Genomic DNA, 20,190 nt, shown 5'->3' on the forward strand with positions numbered 1-20,190 from the left:
TCCCCGTCCTTTTCCTTCATTACACTTACTTCAATTTTTAGTTACATATGTATTAATTTAGAAGTTTAATCTTTGCTTCCCTAACTAGACAATATGTAGCCTATTTGGACTTTAAAGAGATTTTTATTAAAAGAATGAATAACTTGTAGGGCTGGAGTTAGTCCAAAAGGCCTAACAACAAGCTCATTATTATGCTCTCCTCTGGGCAAAATCTCTAAGCATCCTTGTTTATTTGTTCAGTACTCTATGTGATTGATCTCAGTAATCCTTTCAATAAATCCATGAGGTATTGTGGTTAAATACCCCTCAGATACAATGATTAACTAGAAGGGCTCCCAGAACCCAGCAAAACTATTATATTCACAGTTATGGTTTATTACAATGAAAGTACATAATTAAATTAAGATTTAAAAGCATATAGAGCAGAGTCCAAGAGAGACCAGGAATAAGCTGTCAATTGTCCTCTCATATAGGAGTTGTGTACAGAGCAATCTTTTCTTCCAGCAGCAATCAATGCATGACAACATGCATGAAGTATTATTGCCAACCAATGACCCAAGACTTGATGTTTTCATTGGGGTTCAATCAAGTAGGCATAACTGAACTCCCATGTGCTTGACTTTAGAATCCAGCCCTTCTAGAAGTCAAGGTTCCACTGAATGTTCTGAGTATGATATTATGACATAGTGTGACATATCTGGTATGTCCCAAGACACCAGGTAAACTGTTTTTCTGATCAGGAAGTGTTTATCAAAAGCTTGGGCTATGTCAGGTTTAGATAATACAGACTTGCTGAGTTTACATACAGGTTGATATTAGTATTAACCCCAGTCTGTGGATTATCCAAACTAAGAATCAGGAGGGTTTAATAATTTGGCTAAAGGTGTAAAAGTCAGAATGCAACCCAGCATTCGTACTTGATGCTAGTACCTATTCTAAGACTCCTTGAACAAGTAAAATTCATTATGAAGCAAAGAAACACATATAGGGTGTCACATAAATATGACTTCCAATTTGAATGGCCAGATTTAGGGTTTCCACTTAGAGTGTCACAGGAGAGTGAGTCTTTTTCTGATGTCAAGCCCCCAAGCAGCAGATGGTCTAAGAGTTTCCAAAGCCAGCCAGATCTGATCTTATAGATGAATGCTGGTAAGTGTCTCATCATCAGAAAAAAAAGAAATCAGTACACAAGAGCCCATCAGCACTTTATAACATAGACTCCCTGGCCCCCAACAGGGTCAAGAAGGATTGTCATGATAAGGAAGGAAGGCAGGTGGCTTAGTTGGATAAGCAGCTAAAGGAAATTAGGATCTTGGACAGCTAGTTGATGCTTTGTCTTAGCAGTAGAGTAAAATCACCAAGAAGGTCACATTTACCTTAATCATTATTCCCAAAGCATGTTCTGCTATTCCTGCCAAGTGGCCCAGATGCAAATACAAATCACATTAGCAGAATAACATTTCTAAGAACCCAGTCAGAAAAGAAACCTATATGATTTTATTTAAGTCAGTGTTTATTTCAGTATGTAATCATTTTTGAGTGTGTGTAGCAACAAGAAGAAGATAAATAATACATAAATGATAAGGACGTAGAAGTCTCGAGCCATTTAAGTATCAATAACAAAGTTTTTAGGCACATACAGGCTTCTTTTGGATTATTTAACTTTCTGAAAAACACCACTGAATGTAAGACCTCCACACCCACTTTAACCCCATGCTCCTCCTGCCCCCACCTGCAGAGACAGGAAACAATCATGGCTGATAAAAGAAGCTATTACTGACAGATGATGAAACAGGTGATAGCTGGTGTGGACTTTGGAGTCATTTTCCCTCAAAAGAACCTTTGAGTCTCAACCACCTGAATCTCTTCAGGTGCTTAACTTTTATGTGAGGGCTCTGGGGTTCAATAAGTCGTACAAATATAGCCAGCCTGCAAGCAAATTGCATATACTATTTATATTTTAATTGAAAAACAGAGCCCAAAATGAGTTTTATGATGGAAAATAATATACTAGGTGACTTCAGCTGGACGGAGAATGAGTGTGGGAGAAGAGCCAGAACTTTCAGGTCAACTGAGCCTAACTCTCTTTCAGGGCTGCCACCCACTGACTCTGATATAGCAGGGATGCCACTGAACATCTCAGAACTTCTGGTTCCTCATCAGTAAAATGGGGTGATACCACACACTTCATAAGGTTTTGAGACCATATGAGTAAGATAATATGTGGAAAGTGTTGTTATACAATACAATAATGTACGTAAAATTTCTGTGGCTTGCTAGAACCACAATAAACATTCCTTACCTTCTTCAGATTCATTCATCTCCCTCTCGCTCTTCATTTCTCTCTCTCTCCTCTTTTTCTCTTTCTGTCCCTTCCCTCCCTTTCTCCAGCATGGAAGCCAATATTTCCTATAAGTATAAATATAGAATACCAGGAGAGAGATGGACCAGAATGAAAAGAAAGAATATGAAAACAGTCTCATTAAAAATAGAACATAAGGGGGCCCTCCCTGGTGGCGCAGCTGGTTAAAGCACAGCAATAAGAAACTTAAGCCACTTACGCATGAGTTCGATCCCCTCCTGCCCCGGAGGTGACCCACATAGCGAGGCAGACCTCTCCTGGCCCGCCCACTGCTCCCCTCAGCAGTGTACCTCGTCGATCTGCCTGTTCTGCTTCCCGCTCTGTCTCAGATGAATCCTCTCGCCCTCCACATCTCTGGCTTGAACCCCAGTTCTATATGAATAAATAAATAAATCTTAAAAAAAAATTAAAGAACATAAGGGCCCTCCCTGGTGGCGCAGCAAGTTAAGGCACAGCACTAAGAAGTTAAGCCACTTCAGTATGAATTCAATCCCCATCCTGGAGCTGACCCACATGGCGCAGCAGACCTCTCCTGACTCGCCTGTTGCTCCCCTCAGCAGATTACTTCATTAATCTGCTTGTTCTGCTCCCCACTCTGTCTCTGGTGAATCCTCTCACCCTCCACATCTCTGGCCTGTACCCCAGTTCTGTATGCATAAATAACTACATCTTTAAAAAAAAAACTAACCAAGATATAAGAAAATAAATAAATAAACATTTTTTAAAAAATAATGAAAAATAGAATGTCAACACGCTTCCACAGCACTTACCTATACTGAAGGGAGATGCTGAAACTGTAAAGATGATCATAAAATCAGTAGTCTTGGGTTTCAAAGTTTCTGTATCTTCAAAGAGGTTTAAGCATTTTGTGTTTTTTTTTAATATACTTGCTTAGTGGTCACTAAAATATGTAAGCCACTTGCACTGGTATGTCTTGCAGAAAGTAAAAGGATAAAAGTAACTTAGTCATGTGTAAACTTTATATCAAAACTCCATTTTTCTACAAGAAAATACAACTCAGACCAGGGTCATCAAACTTGTGTGCCAAGTGCTTGATAAATATGTAGCTCCTTGAGCCTCACACCAAGAAATTCTGGTCAAATCAGTCGGGCTAGGAGCCCAGGAGTCTGCATATTAATGTCATCTGGGCTTCTGATACAGGTGGGCTACAAGCTTCATTTTGAGAAACACTGTGCAGTGCCTGATTCTGTTGACTCAGGCAGGTGGATAAAGGAGCATCCTGGAGCCCTTCATGGTTTTTTCAGGCTTTTAGTGATCTTTCTACATCATTTATGTAGAAATGATGCAACAAGGCACAGTGCAGGCAAGGGGTCTAGAGGGCCAGGAGGCTGGCAGGTGTCATCTCTGGTGTCATCTCAGGGTCTCTTCCTCTTGTAGCCATCTCACCACTGTGTGCCACATGGCCCTTCACCCCACCATGCTGGTTACACCACCCTCTAACCCCACATGCTCAGTCTCTCAGCTCAGGTGTGCCTACTTACGAACGCCCACACCATATTCCAGGCGCTGCCATCAGACATGGGTACCCCAAACCCATGCTCCCAAGCACCTCCTGCATCCAAGGCCTCAGGTGATAGCCTCAGAGGCCAACAGCACAAAGCCTGAACAATCTTCATTTACCTTACACACTGACTTAATGGGTAAAGGTTTGGGTTTGGAGCTAGATCTGCTTTGTAACATCATGAACTTGGATAGCTCTCTCATCTCCACTTTTTGAGTCACAAGTTGTGAAAACTAAATAAAATACATTGTGGAATGCTTAGCACAGTGGCTAACACATAGGAAGAAGTTCTTAATATCATCATTTGGCTTTCTTCCTTTCCTTTCCTTTTGCTTTCTTTTTAGAAATCCAAAAAAATGAGGCATTAAGCAAGATGAGATTTTATTTAGCTGTCAGACATAATTCTAGAAATTAAGTAGCCCGGGACTAGTTTGGCAGTTCTGCACCCCAAACTATTCACTTCTTTATTTAGTTAGAACCTGCATCTTCGTTACTTGATAAGACAGCTAAAGTTCCAGTGGTCATTATTTGTGTTCCACACAGCAAAATGAAGTGAGAGAAAGAAAGCCACTCTGTCTCAGTAAGGACATGTCCTAAAAGTGTCCTTTGACCATTGACCATTTGTTTATTACTATTGTCCAGAACTTAGCTGCTAAGCAGGCTCAAAAATGTGACCAGGTGGTCCTGTAGCCAAAAAGAAACATGATTTATATTACAATAGAAAACTGTGGTAAAAGAAAATGGAGGAGCAACTATTGTTCCGTAATATAATCAAGCCTAGGAGTCTAGGATTCCCCTGAAATCTGTTCTCATAAAAATCAGGACAGGAGTGGGGAGAGCACAAGGGACTATCATGATGGTGCACAGGTGAATTGGTAGTGGGAATTTCATGGGGGAATCATATGTTGTACAAAATTGATGGGTGATGTGAATATATATATAGAAAGAAATCTGTCTTCACCCTCTCTTACCTGCATATCTCCAGGAATGAATATCATCTCCAGTAGGTATTGCATGGTTGGCTGATCCTACTCACCTTTTTTTTTATTATTATTATTTTTATTTTAAAAGAACAAATTAATTAGGAAAAGGAAAAAGAAAAAGAGAAGTAGGCAGCAGAGCCTAAACTCAAGTTATCTTTTTCCTAAATTCCTCCCATACCTTTCACTTCTTATACCTCAGCTTCATTCATTTTCTTTTTACTATCCAATTTTAATAATCAATACAATTATTTCATTGTATAAAAACTGCAAAACAGGGCCCTCCCTGGTTGTGCAACAGGTTAAAACACAGCACTACTAAGCTAGCTGCAGCTGTTTCAACTCAAGCTCGATCTCTGGCAACCAGGTGACCAGGTCACCACCAGGTCACCTGGTGGTCAGGTCACATCCTGGCCCACATGGCGCAGCAGACCTCTCCTGTCTTACCTGCTGCTGCCCACAGCAGTGTACTTCTACAATCTGCCTATTCTGCTCCCTACTCTGTCTCTGGTGAATCCTCTCACCACTCCTGCACCTTTGGTCTGTACCCCAATTCTGTATGCATAAATAAATAAATCTTTAACAAAAACTGTTTAGCTCTTATGGATACCATTTTCTCAATATTCAAAAATCTCTCCACTTAGGAATAACTATTCTAAAATGTTGGTACGTAGACATCTAGCATTTATCCTTGATAAAAATATACATCTATATTTCCAATGAAAGACTAGGCCAGCTGTTTCTAACCTCTATTATTATATTTAACTATATTATCAACAACTCTCAGTGTTATTAGTTATAGAACAATATCAGCAATTTTTTTAATTTTTTTTAACGATTTATTTATTTATGTATATAGAACTGGGGTACAGGCCAGAGGTGTGGAGGGTGAGAGGACAGAGTGGGGAGCAGAACAGGCAGACTGATGAAGTACACTGCTAAGGGGAGCAGCAGGTGGGCCAGGAGGGGTCTGCTGCACCATGTGGGTCAGCTCCAGGATGGGGATCGAACTCATGCTGAAGTGACTTTAGCTTTTCAGTGCTGTGCTTTAACCTGCTGCGCCACCAGGGAGGGCCACAAACTAAGCAATTTTAATGACTGCAGAGTTTTCCATGTGTTGTGCATGTCATAATTTATTTAGCCATCTCTGTTTATTTCCACAGCATGTGCTAAGCCTCCTAGTACACACATCTTTGCTCACATGTCCACTAATTTCCCAAGGAGAAATTGTATCCCTGTGGTTTTTCTCACTTTTGGGCTCACCTTTCTGGATCCAGTAGAAAAGTGCTTCTCTATTATCTCCTAAGCAAGATGCTGTTTGGATTTTATCTCTACCCCTAAACTCTTGAAAGTCTCTTTAAAGCAAACATTGCAGAGTCAGAAATTTCTTCAAGAACTGAATTAATGCTCATTACATCCCCTAATGAATAGCAAAGCCACCCCCAGGAGAGGGAATGGATTCATCCCATTGCTGAGAAAAGCACAAAATAAAACAGAATCCCATATAACACTGAAGGACTTGCTACTAAAAGCAAGTCTCTAGAACTCTCAGTTGACCAAGCTGACTTTAAGCAAGACCAGGAGCCCTGGTGTGGAGGAGAAACCAGTTTCAATTAGCAGCAAAATGCATTTGACCGATCTGAAAAATGATGATTATTTAGCTGATTTTTATTAATTGACAGTGGATGCCTGGCTAAGTACTTCTTTGTCTCAATTGTGTCCCCTGAAGACCCAAATACTTGGAGTTTACATTTTCTAGAGAAAACTGAGTACAAATTTTCTTGCATCACAATAGAGCACTTTCTCTTTTCAAGGAGTTCCACCTCCATTTTTTTCCTCAACACTAAGGAATAAGTAGAATTGACATCATTAGCCTCCACTGTAGATTATTTAATGTATCGTTGATCAAGCATACACTGTGTACCACACAATATACTAAATGCATGATGAATTTATTTTTTTATTGCAACTATCTTATTAAGGTAGGCATTTTATTACTACCCCATTTAGTAAGTGAATATGGCTTAAGAAAGACTAAATAAATGTCTCTTTTCACACAAGAGAAAGGAGGTGAAGCCAGACCTCAAAATTAGTATTTAGACCCCAGAAAGAGCCAATGACTCACCCAAGTTCACGTAGTTGTAAAGTCAAGTCCAAGTCAAATCCAAAACCCTTTCCCAGCACAGCAATGAAGAATGGGGGAGAGGTGCCACTAGAACCAGGTAGCCTAAATTTAGATCCTGTATCTGCAATTTCACAGCCATGTCACCCTAGCACATTACTAAAACACTCTGTGTTTCAGTCATCCTATCTTAGAAATGGGGATAATGAGCATCTATCTTGAAGGTTAAACAAGACGCTTCATGTACAGCATACAGAAAGGGCTCAGTAATTAGTTAGTAATGTGATACCTCTGTCCCTCCAGCCTCACAGCTAAGTATGTGTTTTGTTGGTCTGTGTCAATGCAGGTGCCTCGAGCAAAGGCCTTATGCAACTACCGAGGGCAAAATCCTGGTGACCTCAAATTTAATAAGGGAGATGTCATCCTCCTCCGGAGACAGCTTGACGAGAACTGGTACCAGGGCGAGGTGAATGGAGTCAGTGGCCTCTTCCCAGCCAGCTCTGTGGAAGTTATCAAGCAGCTCCCCCAGCCACCCCCTCTCTGCCGGGCCCTCTACAACTTTGACCTTCGAGACAAGGACAAGAATGAAAACCAGGACTGCCTGACCTTCCTCAAGGTAAGACTAGACAACAACAGAGAGACTTGGCAGAGCCTGGAGTTGTTTGCTCACCATTTGATGATTTTTTTTTAAAGATGTTGATGATGATGATTTATTTCATACATAAATGTATATAGCAGGGCCTCAAGTAACATCTCTTCATCCAATGTCATTTCATTCAAAGGCATTTATATGTTGCTGAGAAAAAAAATCCTGGCAAAAGGTCAACAACATTATGTTATTCCAGGACCTACTTTCATTTTTTTGTGGTTTTGTTTAGTCACATTCCAAGAACTATCAATGTGTTAAGTGAGGACATACTATGCATATGTGTATATACCTCGACATATACATATGCAATGCATGTGTTTAATTCAGACTACATGGACACAAAGTCCCCAGAGAAATATACTTGATAGAACTCCCTAGACCTTTCTATTGCATTTATAAAAATTGGGATTCACACATTTATTCACTCATGCCACATTTTTGAGTAAGTTCTTTGCAGACACTGGCAGTACAGCATGGACAAGTCAAAGTCCCTGCCCTCAGGCAGAGTAATGTGAAAAACAGATGGATGGACAAAAAGTACAGTGAGAGAGCATGTGTGAAAAACCTCAGCTCCTACTGCTGGGTCACGTGTCTGTAGAGTATTCTTGCTCACCAAGTTATGATCACCTAATTCTCCTAATTTACTACATTCAAATTTGTTGTAAATATTGTATTCAAAATACTCCAAACCCACATGATAACATAATTATACCTTTCTGCATGACTAACTTCTTACAAGATATATTTTCCAAGTGTATTAATTACCCTAAGATTTATTTTGCCTCTTTTTGATTCTTCACCATTTGCAAGTAACACTTCTGCTAAAGTCTAGCCTAACTTAACTCTGTATTCTGTATTTGTTATTCCATAAATATTCAAATTCTCTCCTAGAGACCAAATTTTCATTCTTAAGTACAAGAAGGCACTGCTACAAATAGCTCAAGAAAGGTCTTTTGTTTCGTAAAATATTTTTTTATCCCAGCACTACCAGAAATGTGATTGACTCAGATTCTCTCAACCTAGGTAACCTTAAACTAGATAACCTCATATTTTGAAGTAACAATCTTCACAATTGCCCTAGTATATCAGAGTTTCCTCAGGAAAGTCATTCTATAGCCTGAACTGCCGTTTATGTTCTGACTACTTCTAAAGGAAAGTAGTATTAAGTATTTCCCTCGTGCCAGATGTTAAACTCTGAGCTCTGGGGACCCAGTGGGTGGAAGATATAGGCAGGAGGCACTATCTAATTTTTTGCCCCTCTCTGGGAATTTGCAAACTAGGACACTTCCTCATCATTCATTTAGCCCATCCATGTGCCAAACCAGCTGCCAGGGATAAAGTGATGAGTCACTGACCCTACCTTCACAGAACCGGCAATCTAGTAGAAGGGACAGACACATAGATGGAAAATTACAAACAAAAAGAGAACCTAATGAAAGTGGAGACTTGTGCAAAGCTGAGAGCACACTAGGAAATTTCATGGCCTTCCTAAACTCAAATGTGCAAATTAAACACAAGATCTTCCCTCCTAATACTGCTAGTGTTTTCTATCTCTGTAAATTATATGAGTCATACACATTAATTTTCTCATGCATATATTTAAGAAATATTTATTACATAATTACTAGAAAAGAGCCACTGTCTAAGGTGGTGTGGAAGAGTGAATTAAGTAGACACAAGTTATGCACACCTGGAGCTTATAATCTGATGGGGTAGACAGACATTACAGAAATCATATTAAGGATAGAGAAAGCTAATAAAAGGTATAGTGCACTACTGAACTTGGATATTCATTCATCTAAATTACTGAGAGGCATGGATTAGAAGTTCAGAGAGGTCAGTGAGTGAATATTCAGGTTTTGATTGATGAACAGCGTGATGTGGAAAGGAGTCCCTGATTAGCTAGCTATTCATTCAGAAATCAAAGTACAATGGATGGTGCTAGGAGTTAGGATAGTGGTTACTTCTTGAGAAGTGTTAGGAAAGAACACACAGGAGACTTCTGGGTGCTAGAAATGGCCTGTAACTCTTGATCTGGTTGGGGGTTCTATGGACTCATTAAAACTCATCCAGCTTATGAGAATGCAAACTAGTACAACCACTATGGAAAACTGTTTGGAGGTTACTCAAACTACTTAACATGGAGCTTCCCTATGACCCAACAATCCCACTCCTAGCTATCTACCCAAAAGACACAAAAACATTGATTCAAAAAGATACCTGTACCCCGATGTTTATTGCTGCTTTATTTACAATTGGAAAAACATGGAAGTAGCCCAAATGCCCAAATGACTGGATTTAAAAGATGTGGTACATATATACAATGGAATATTACTCAGCAACCAAAAAAAAAAAAGAAACACATGTTTTTTGGAGCAACTTGGATGGAGCTGGAAAATATCATGCCTAGTGAGATAAGCCAGAAAGAAAAAGAAAAATACTGCAGTATAATGGACCAGGCGAGAAAATAATGAGAATAATGAACAACCATATACCAGAGATGTTTTGTGGGGGTGGAGTGGGGAAGTTCACAGACTATGGTGATGGCACACAGGTGACTTGGTGATGGGAAACCCATGGGGATTACAATTGAGATGAAAAAAAATGTACAAAATGATGTAAATATAAACTATTATATTATAAAGAAAAGAAAAACTCATCCAGCTTGACATCTAAAATGTGTGTACTTTATTCTTGGATGTTAGTGTGTTTTTGAAAAAGTTTCACTAAGTTAGTATATGTATGTGTTTTATCTTTATAGAAGAGAATCTGGGGGGGACAGGTGTTAACTAATGTCCTCACAGTGGTTGCATCTATATTATAGTAGAAATTTTTCTTTATTTTGTTTAGCTATATTTTCAAATGTTTCTAAAAATCTACATGTGACCTTTTATAACAAAAATTGAAATAAAAACTCACTTTGCTAAAGCTTGATACATTAAAAATTGAATAGGTTGAGGAAAGTATTCAAAGTTGAAATTCATTCTTTGTTTTGCTGAGCTAACCATATACCTTCTTATGGCCTCATCTTGATTATCTCCATCAGATTAAATTAAATAAATATCCCATATTTTGTTGGTGATTGAAAATTCAGAATTCTATTGGATTCCATCGATCCTCCAATTTATTTCTATACCTCTTACAGTATTGGATACCCAAACACTGCCCTTTGAGCAGAAAAAAAACATTTCATTTTAGTAGGAATATTTTTTAAATAAATTGCATAAGGGTTGCATTCCTGTCACCTTATCCCATTGAAAGCTTGATTTGCATTGAAAGCTCACAGCACCTGAAAACTGGGAGTGAGTGCTGACTCGAGGCTTTCTCTCTTTCCCCAGGATGACATCATCACGGTTATTGGCCGAGTGGATGAAAACTGGGCAGAAGGCAAGTTGGGAGATAAAGTAGGCATCTTCCCAATTTTGTTTGTAGAGGTACGTGAGTATCAAGTATACATCCATCTTGAGATTATTCAGAGGTGTGCCACAGTGATGCCTGAGAGCAAGTCTTTCATTATATGAAGTAAGTTATAGAACTAGCTAAAGTCTCTAAAGAGTAGATGCCACAAGATAATTGATGGTTCTGGCAAAGTGAGGGAAATGGGCCTTTCTACTCTGCTGATGCAAATGTCAATTAGTGCAACCTTTCATATCAAAACTCAAATTCATATCAAGGGTACTAAAAATGCACATCTCATGGGCCTCCCTGGTGGTCTAGGAGTTAAATCTCAGTACTATCACCTCTGCATCTTGAGTTCGATCCCTGGCCAAGGAACTGACCCACATATGGCACAACAGACCTTTTCTGTCTTGCCTGCTGCTCCCCTTACAGTCATTTCAATAAATCAGACTGTTCTGCTTCCCCACTCTGTCTCTGGTGAATCCTCTCTCACACACAAACACACACATACATACACACACACACACACACACACACTGAACCTTTGGCCTACACCCCAGTTGTTCAATGCAAAAAAAAAAAAATTTTAATTTAAAATAAAGCACACATCTCCTTTCAACTACTAATTCTACATCCAAAAGTCTATTATAAGGAGGTATTAAAACAAATGTGCAAAAACATATATACAAAATATGCAAAAATGTTCACCATAATATTGTGTAGAATAAGTAGAAACCAGAAATAATCTAAATATTCAACAATATTTTTTTAATTATGATGATATTGACCTGCATTTCATTGGTGCATAGTTCTACTGTACAATGTTTGATATTATATTTTAACTGCTTTTTAGCATTCACTTGTTAGTTTTAATAAAGAAGTAAAACGTGTTATCACCAAATAAATAAACAACAATTACAGTGACGGAGAAATCTACACTAGTTAAAAATCATAATGTTAGGGTCCTCCCTGGTGGCACAAGGGGTTAAAGAGCAGCACTATAAAGCTATCTGTAGCCACTGCAGCACGAGTTCCATCTCTGGCCAGGGAGGTGGCCCACATGGCATGTAGCAGACCTCTCCTGTTCTTCCCATTGCTCCCCTGCAGCCTGTACCCCAGTTTTTGTATACATAAATAAATAAAATATTTTTAATTGTTATATTAAAGAAGAATGCTTAGTATCACAGAGGATTTTGGCATTATGAAAGAATATTTATAACTTATTGTTAAGTAAAATAAAGTTTAATGGATGTAAAATTTCAGATTTAGTAGTTGAAAAAATTCTGAAGATCTCTGTCATGGCCATATGAATATACTTGACATTACTGAGCTATCTATTTGAGAATGGTTATTGTGATAAATTTTGTATTATGTTTTATGCAACAATAGAAAACAAATGGAACTATATGACACTAACTTTATGAATATGCCTGTGTGTGTGTGTAAATGGGTGAAGAACTAGAAGGACATTAACAATGATGAACACTCTATATTGAAACTCTAGATAATTTTTATTTTCTTCTGCTGATTTGCAAATTAAAAATCTTCTGAAGTGAACATATATCACCTGTTTCTGCTATTTTTTAAGATTTACTTATTTATGCATACAGAACTGGGGTACAGGCCAGAGGTGCAGGGGCAGTGAAAGGATTCACCAGAGACAGAGTAGGGAGCAGAACAGGCCCACTGACAAAATACATTGCTGAGGGGAGCAGTGGGCAGGTCAGGAGAGGTCTGCTGTGCCGTGTGGGTCACCTCCGCGTTGGGGATAGAACTTATGCTGACGTGGCTTTAGTGCTCTGCTTTAACCCGCTGTGCCACCAGGGAGGGCCTCCTTCTGCTATTTTTAAAACAGAAAAACAGATGCTAAGCCATCTACTTACTTATCTAAAATGATAAAATAATCTAGAATCCCTAAACTCATCTTCAGTCCTACCCTAGCTTGAAGCAAATCATTTCAAATTTAAGGAGAGGCTTCACTGATTTTTATTGGGTGCTTACCAGGCATAAAGCATTTCAAGTGAGCAATAGGCAACTATACAAAAAGTAAAAGCATACTCCCTGCCCTCTAGAAGAACAACATGAAAAGAGAATAGAAGTGTAAGGGGAGAGAAGAGAACAGCCGCTCCCTTCTACTTAGAAAAGCCAAAGCAGGCTCTGAAATGAATGGTGTGCAGAGAACACTGTCCAGCTCTCAAGGGTCTCTCTGCTGGCCTCTGCTCAGTCATTCGAAGGGATCAAAATGGAAGGAGGCTCAGAGGAAGAGTTTGGAGAAGCCAATCTTCTTACTGTTTCTAATTAATGAGTTTCATTCCTAGTGTTGTTTTCTTATCCCCGAGGCCCCTTGTTTTATATACATCCAATCTTTCTACCTGTTCAAAATGTGCTCATTTCAAAAGTCTCAGCCAGAAATCCACTTTCTCCACAAATCTTCAGCAACTCAATGAACTCTCAATTCTCTTTTTGTTCCCTATCTGATGGGTGTCAGAAATTCATTGAACTCTCACTTGTCTTTTTTTTCTCTGAACATCTGATGAGTGTGTTGCTGGTACTTCTAACATGAACTAGGTACTATGTAAAACATTAGCTTAATGAGTAAATGACTGAAAAAAAATTTAGAGAACAAACCATTTAGTGTAATGTTCTATACATAGTCATTCAACTAATTTCTCATAGTGCCTGCTGACGCTCCTGTGCTAAAGTTTAAAGATACGAGACAGAAACAATTTAGGAATCGTAAAGTCAGACATTAATCAGATGTAAGTGTGATAAATGATGCAAATAGTAAAGTAGACAGGACTATTGGGAGGAGGAAGTATATGATATCTAATTTATCTAGGCAGGAGATTGGCAAATGCATCTTGAAGCAAGATCTGACAGCTAATTAAGAGTTACGTAAATAAGCATGGAAAGAAGAATGTTTTGAAGAATGGAGGTAATATGGGCTAAAGTCCTAGAGGATGAGAACGTGTCCAAAGGAGCAAACAAATACTAGAGCTAGAGCTTAGAACATAAGCATTGACACAGTGAAGCCACAGAGCTACATGGGAGACAGATCACTGTCAGCTTTGTAAACCACCTTGTATTAGTCAGGATAAGCTACATTATGCTCCTGTAAATACATCAACAATCCCAAGGCCCAGTGGCCTAGGAAAGATCAAGTTATTTCTCACACACATTACACATTCAGAACAGAATAGTGGGAGGCTGCACTCTTGCAGTAACTCAGGAGCCAAGAACGTAGCTGGGCCACCTGGAATCCGAGGACTTCCTAGTTTTCATGGCAGAGGAAGGGCAAGGAAGTGAGTTGCAGACCAGCCAAGGTCTCTGCTCAGAAGTCACATTTGTCATTTCCCCTCACAACTCTTTGGTCTGAACTTGTCACAGACCCCTCCCTGTCTCCCAGTTAATAGAGAAGATAGGGGACTACCTGGAACATTCGATGGGTATTGTTACTCAGTGGCATAAGTCGAAGCCATTAAAAGATTTTAATGAGGCATCAGGTTTTGTTTCTTAGAGATTGCGCTGGTTGCTGTGAGAAGAATAATTTGAAGAGGGGAGAGGGAAAAGGAGAAGGACCAGCTAGGAGGCTACTACCTGGCTCAGTTAGAAGATGATTGTTGCTAGGACTTGTAGATTGGAAGCAAGTGGACACGTGCAAGGACCTTTTTTAGGAAGTAGATTCACAGGAAGTTAACAGAAGTGGGGAAAAGAGAACAGGAAGTGGTTAAGGATCACCCCCCACTCTCCAGTGTATGTGCTGAGGTCAGTGGTAGAGCCATTTGCTGGGTAAAGTAACAGTGCTAAGGAGGAACATTGTGATGACAAGGAGACATACTTTGTCTCCAAGGACACAGATCAACTACAACTAATACCTTGGTGAACATTAGGAGGTGCTGAAATTTTTGCGGATTAGAGCTTGTCTAATCTGGGGAAAGAAAGGCGCCACTGATTTTATTATCCATTTCTAATACCTTTCCCCTCCCCCCCCCCAGAACATCTACATTTAATGATTACTCATTTGGATACTCGCCTCAGCACTTCACCTTTAAAATTAGTGTTTAAAGAACCCTCAAGATTATCATCAAACTAGCCATTGCTACAGTTGTTCTCCTAATTGCTGGGGGGGGGGGGGGAGATAATCAAGTGGTTGCTCTAATCTGGGAACCTGGTTTTCAAAAATTATTTGAAATCCAAATTGAGCTTTTTAAAGCACTTCTTAAATTTTGGTTCCATTCATTTCATTAAGACTAGCAAGCACTCATTAAGGATTCTTTAAATAAGCTTTGAATTACCTATGTCATGCAAAGCAATTGGAAGGAAGGAAGTTTTCTTTTATGAGAGTGATTTGGGCTTTTGATTTTATTTTTACCTAAACAGGATTTTTTCTGTTAGTGTATCATTTGATTTACTGAATTATACCTGTATAAAAAGGTGGTGAAACAAATGCTGAGCTTATGCTGATTCTTGTCAGGACTTCTCCAACATCTGGGTTATAGGAACCTTGCTCAGCCTGATAAATCTTGAGGATTTTGTTTCAAATGAGTGGGTGCAAATTTAAGATCTTCAGCTCTTCTGCCAACGGACTATTAATCATGTTGACAAAAGAGAGTGCAGACCAAGAGTTACATGTACCCTTTGTGAATGTTGCTGATGGAAACATTGATGGTGTTGCTCACCTGCAGACACAACAATTAGAAGGAGGCAGAAAAAATTAATACACTTTATCACACTTGTAAATGACTATAGAAAAAGTGACGTACTCGGATCACCATATATATGTCTTCTTACTGGGAGAATAAAGGTGGGATAGGAGCTCTGGGGAATGTCAGACACTGTCCCTAGTTATGGCTTTTGTAACAGCTCATCTAACTTCAGTTCAGCTCATCTAACTTCAGCTCATCCAACTTCAATCACTCTGCCACTCCTAAATCACAGCCAGAATGAGTTTTTTTATTTTCTTTTCTTTACATGCAGTAACATTTACTCTGCATGTAATGTGACCACACCACAATTCAGGTGTAGTATAGGTCAGACCCTCCCCCAACATATAATAGCATGCTGCCTCCTTGTATGAATTCCTTCCCAAGCTCCTACTCCCTGCAACCACTGATCTTATTTCTGTTCCTGTAGTTTTCTTTTTGTATAACAACTTAGAAATGGCATCATACAGAGTTTAGTTTTTTTGAGTCTGGTTTTTTTCGCTTAGCGTGATGCATCCGAGGTGCATTCATGCTATGAGTGCATCATCCCTGCTTGTCATGGAGTCATGATCCATTGTACAAGGTGTGCATGTTCATTCACCAACTGAATGACAATGTGCTTGTTTGGTACTAAAATAAAACTTCTGTAAACTTTCGCATACCGATTTTTGAGTGAGTATAAATTCTCTTGGGTAATTATCTAGGAGTGGGATTGCTAAGTCAGGTGCTAAGTATATGTTTCACTTTGTAAAAAACTGCCAAACTGTAGAATGAGCTTTGTAGAACATAATTTAAATCATGTCACTCCTCTCCCTAAATCCTGCCAAAGGCTTCCCATGACTCTCATAATATACTTGACGCCCACAAGTCCTTTGTAACCCAGCCTCTGCCTCTCTCTGTGGTCTCCACTTCACCCCCTATTCCTGGCTCAATCCATTCCAGTTCTCTTTGTTTCTTGCCTGTCTTTTTCTTCAAACAAAGTGCTTGCTTCCCTCTTGGGGAATCTTTCCAGTAGTTTATAAATCCCTCTGCTGGGCATCACTCCCATCTTCTTGTGGCTGGCTCCTTGTTGTCAGTGTCTCAACTACAGTATCACCTTCTCAATGGGCCTTCCTTGACCCCCAGTTCTAAAGTAGCCCTCACTCTATGTCACATCAGAGCATTTATTAACTGTTCTGATTTGTAAGTTATTCCATCTGGGTTTCTATGCTCTCTTTAAAAAAAAAAGATTTAGTTTTATTTATTTATGCACACAAGAACTGGGATCTTATAGGTGCATGGGAGTGAGAGGATTCACCAGAGACAGAGTGGAGAGCAGAATAGGTGGATCTATGAAATACACTGCTGAGGGGACCAGTGGGCGAGGCAGGAGAGGTCTGCTGTATCATGTGGGTCAGGTCCCTGGCTGGGGATAGAACTCAGGCCACCATGGCTGGCATTCTTCAATAGTGCTGAGACTTAAACCCTGCACCACCAGGGAGGCCTTGGGCTTTTACTCTCTTATTGTCATTGTGGACATAATAATGCCCCTTCCTCTACTTGGCTTTTTTCTTTACAAAATTAAAAGCTTCTTGAGGTAGACACTAAATCTTCTTTAAAATTTTCTATCGTGGCTATTTTAATCATTGTCATTAAAAAGTTCCTAAATGGGGCCCCTCCATGGTGGTATAGTGGGTTAAAGCATAGCACTAAGAAGCTAAAGCCACTTCGGCATGAGTTTGATCCCCAGACCCATATGGTGCCTCAGGCCTCTCCTGACCCACTTGCTGCTCCCCTCAGCAGTGTACTTAGTAAGTCTGCCTGTTCTGCTCCCCACTCTGTCTCTGGTGAATCCTCTCACCATCCCTGCACCTCTGGCTTGTACCCCAGTTCTGTATGCATAAATAAATCAATCTTTTAAAAAAAAGTTCTTAAATGGGAAAATTCCCTTATACCTCTATAGCTGAATCTAGAGATTAGAATAAAACATGGTTTACAAGGCAGTTAGTAGCAATCATAATAATGGAAATATTAAGTTGTCATCCTGGAAAGTTTTATTCACACCAGCCCTTGTTTTGTCAACATATTTCAGACTTGTGAGGGATATTAACTCACAGGGAACCTTGGTGGGTAAGATATTCAAAATCAGTTTTTGTTGGAATTTACCCATGTAGTGGGGAAGGTAGACATGGGGTCGCACTGGAGCCAGCTGTTATGAGACAACAAGAACGTTACATTTTCAGGAATTTTGCTAGCCAACTGTTAACCATCAGGAGATTTTTACATCATAGACACGATAAGCTCTGTACATCAGGGCTTTTCTTTTCTGATTTACAATATACCACTGAGTAAGAGGTAGAGATGGTAATGAACATATTTAAGGAAGTAGTAAAAGATGGTCTTAGCTTAAAGATTCAGAAACTGAGAGGACTTGCATACTTGCTCCACACTTATCAAATGTATGAACTTGAGCAATTCTCTCCACTCATTATTCCACAGGCACTCTCTAAGCATCCACCAGGGCATAGAGCAGGGAGTAATGTGTACAAGGTCCCTAACCTCAGGTAGCTAACAGTTCAGCAGAGGAAAGGAAATGATTACAGCGTGGGATGAAAAATGCCATGAAGGGGGGAGTATTGGGGCTGTGGGACACTGAGAAGGCAAAGAGACAACCCAGCGGGGTCTCAAGGATATTTGACTAAAGGAGATCAGGAGGGGAGCACCCAAGGTGGAGAGGGCTGGGGTGAAGTTGGGAGAGATGGGCAAAGGAAGAGTGCTCCCACTCCATCAGGGAAACTGGCTTATTTTTAACCCCTTTGGAGCTCAGTAGAAGAGTAGGAACTACCTTGTTTCACTGATACAGCAGTCACTGGGACATACTGGTAAAGATAGCAGCTCACCAAGAAGTGATGACTGAGACGGTGGCATCTGAGTTGGCTTCAGTCTAACCTCAGTGGGTCTGAGCTGCTCACTGTAGATCAGGCTGACTAACTTCTCCCCGGACTTTTTGTCTTTTCAGCCAAACCTCACAGCCAGACACCTCCTGGAGAAGTACAAAAGCCGTCAGCCATCCCACCCAAAAAGCCTCTCCTTGGTGTCCTCTTCCTCCAGAGGCAAAGAGATCAACACGCCCACCCTCCAAAGGGGCCCTGGGTCCAGGAGGAAGGTGCCTGGGCAGTTTTCCATCACAACAGCCTTGAACACTCTCAACAAGATGGTTCATTCTCCCTCCGGGCGCCACATGGTGGAAATTAGCACCCCAGTGCTCATCAGCTCCAGCAACCCCTCTGTGATCACCCAGCAGTTGGAGAAAGCGGAAGTTCCTTCCAGTTCTCTGGGGCAGGTAGGAAATAAAACCCCTGGACCAGGGCACCTGGGAGTTTGGCCAATGCCCCTCACCATGTTTAGTACCTGTGGAACACCTGCAATGCATACATACTATGTGTCAGCTGTATTTGCATGATGTGGAATGATTTCATCCTTGAAACAGCCTGTTGGTTAGGTGTTATTATCTCCACTTTACAGATGAGAACTAAGGCTTAGAAATGTTAAGAAACTTGCCATATTCTTATATACACTTTGGCTTTCATGCTAGGGTCTATGACATGGATTCTGTTCCTTGGAGAACCTCCCTCCAAGGAGATGATTACACCTATCCAGACAGGGTTATAGCTGCATAAATTGAGAGTCACTGTTTCATCCTCTAGTGTGGATCTAGACATCACATGAAAAGGAAGAGAAAGAAACAATGGGTTATTGGGTGTTTTAAGACTGGTTATATAATTTGCAGGGCCCAGTGAAAAATTGAAAACGCATAATTAAGAACTTCAAGACAGTAACAGCAGAGTATTAAACAAGTGCAGGCCCCTCTAAGCTCAGAGCCATGTATGACTACATGTGCTCCACACCCAGGAAGCCAATCCTGGGTGTTTTCATGTGGAGCATCTAATTGGACAGTTTTATGTAATGTGATTAGTGCAAACCCTGGCATGTACTAAGCACCCAATCAGCTCTAGCTTTTAACACTGCAATTATTAAGCCTTGTCCTGAGTTGCCAACTGAAGGAGATAGGACAGCAGAGGGGAAGTCATGGCAATCCAGAAGCAGAAGTGCTTCTAATAGTGTGTTGCCGATTTCGGTTGGAGGGCCCTTTAACAGATGAAGGGCTGGAGGTATGAGGCAAAGTAATTAAGGAGAGCTGCATGTTGGGTATTCCGCTGAAAACACTCTTTGGAACCACGTGGGTGGCAGCTTGAAAGGACAAACCTCAACTTGCAGCAGTGTTTTTTTTTTTTTTAAGCTGTAAATCTTGTTTTTAAACATGAATCTCTACCTTGGGATTAAATGACTTAATTGGACTCTAATCCCTTTCTAACAAGACAAGGAAGAAGAGAAAAGTCAAGGGTTCCCTCAAGCCCCATGTGCTGGTCTAAAAGGAAAACAATCACCTCACGATACTTTCTATCTCGTGTCA

The 20,190-nt window shown here is 40.1% G+C and overlaps 1 protein-coding gene across 1 annotated transcript in view; it reads left to right on the plus strand.

The window, feature by feature from the left end:
- The window catches only part of SH3RF2 (SH3 domain containing ring finger 2), a 122,373-nt gene that overhangs the window by 42,523 nt on the left and 59,660 nt on the right, over positions 1 to 20,190 (plus strand). The window contains exons 2-4 of the mRNA XM_004686843.2: positions 7,333 to 7,602; positions 10,974 to 11,069; positions 18,736 to 19,059. Of these exons, the coding sequence (XP_004686900.1) occupies positions 7,333 to 7,602; positions 10,974 to 11,069; positions 18,736 to 19,059 (690 nt within the window). The remainder of the gene's footprint in view (positions 1 to 7,332; positions 7,603 to 10,973; positions 11,070 to 18,735; positions 19,060 to 20,190) is intronic.

This window comes from Condylura cristata, unplaced genomic scaffold (genome assembly GCF_000260355.1).
Source record: "Condylura cristata isolate star-nosed mole 26May11 unplaced genomic scaffold, ConCri1.0 scaffold00021, whole genome shotgun sequence".
NCBI lineage: Eukaryota > Metazoa > Chordata > Mammalia > Eulipotyphla > Talpidae > Condylura > Condylura cristata.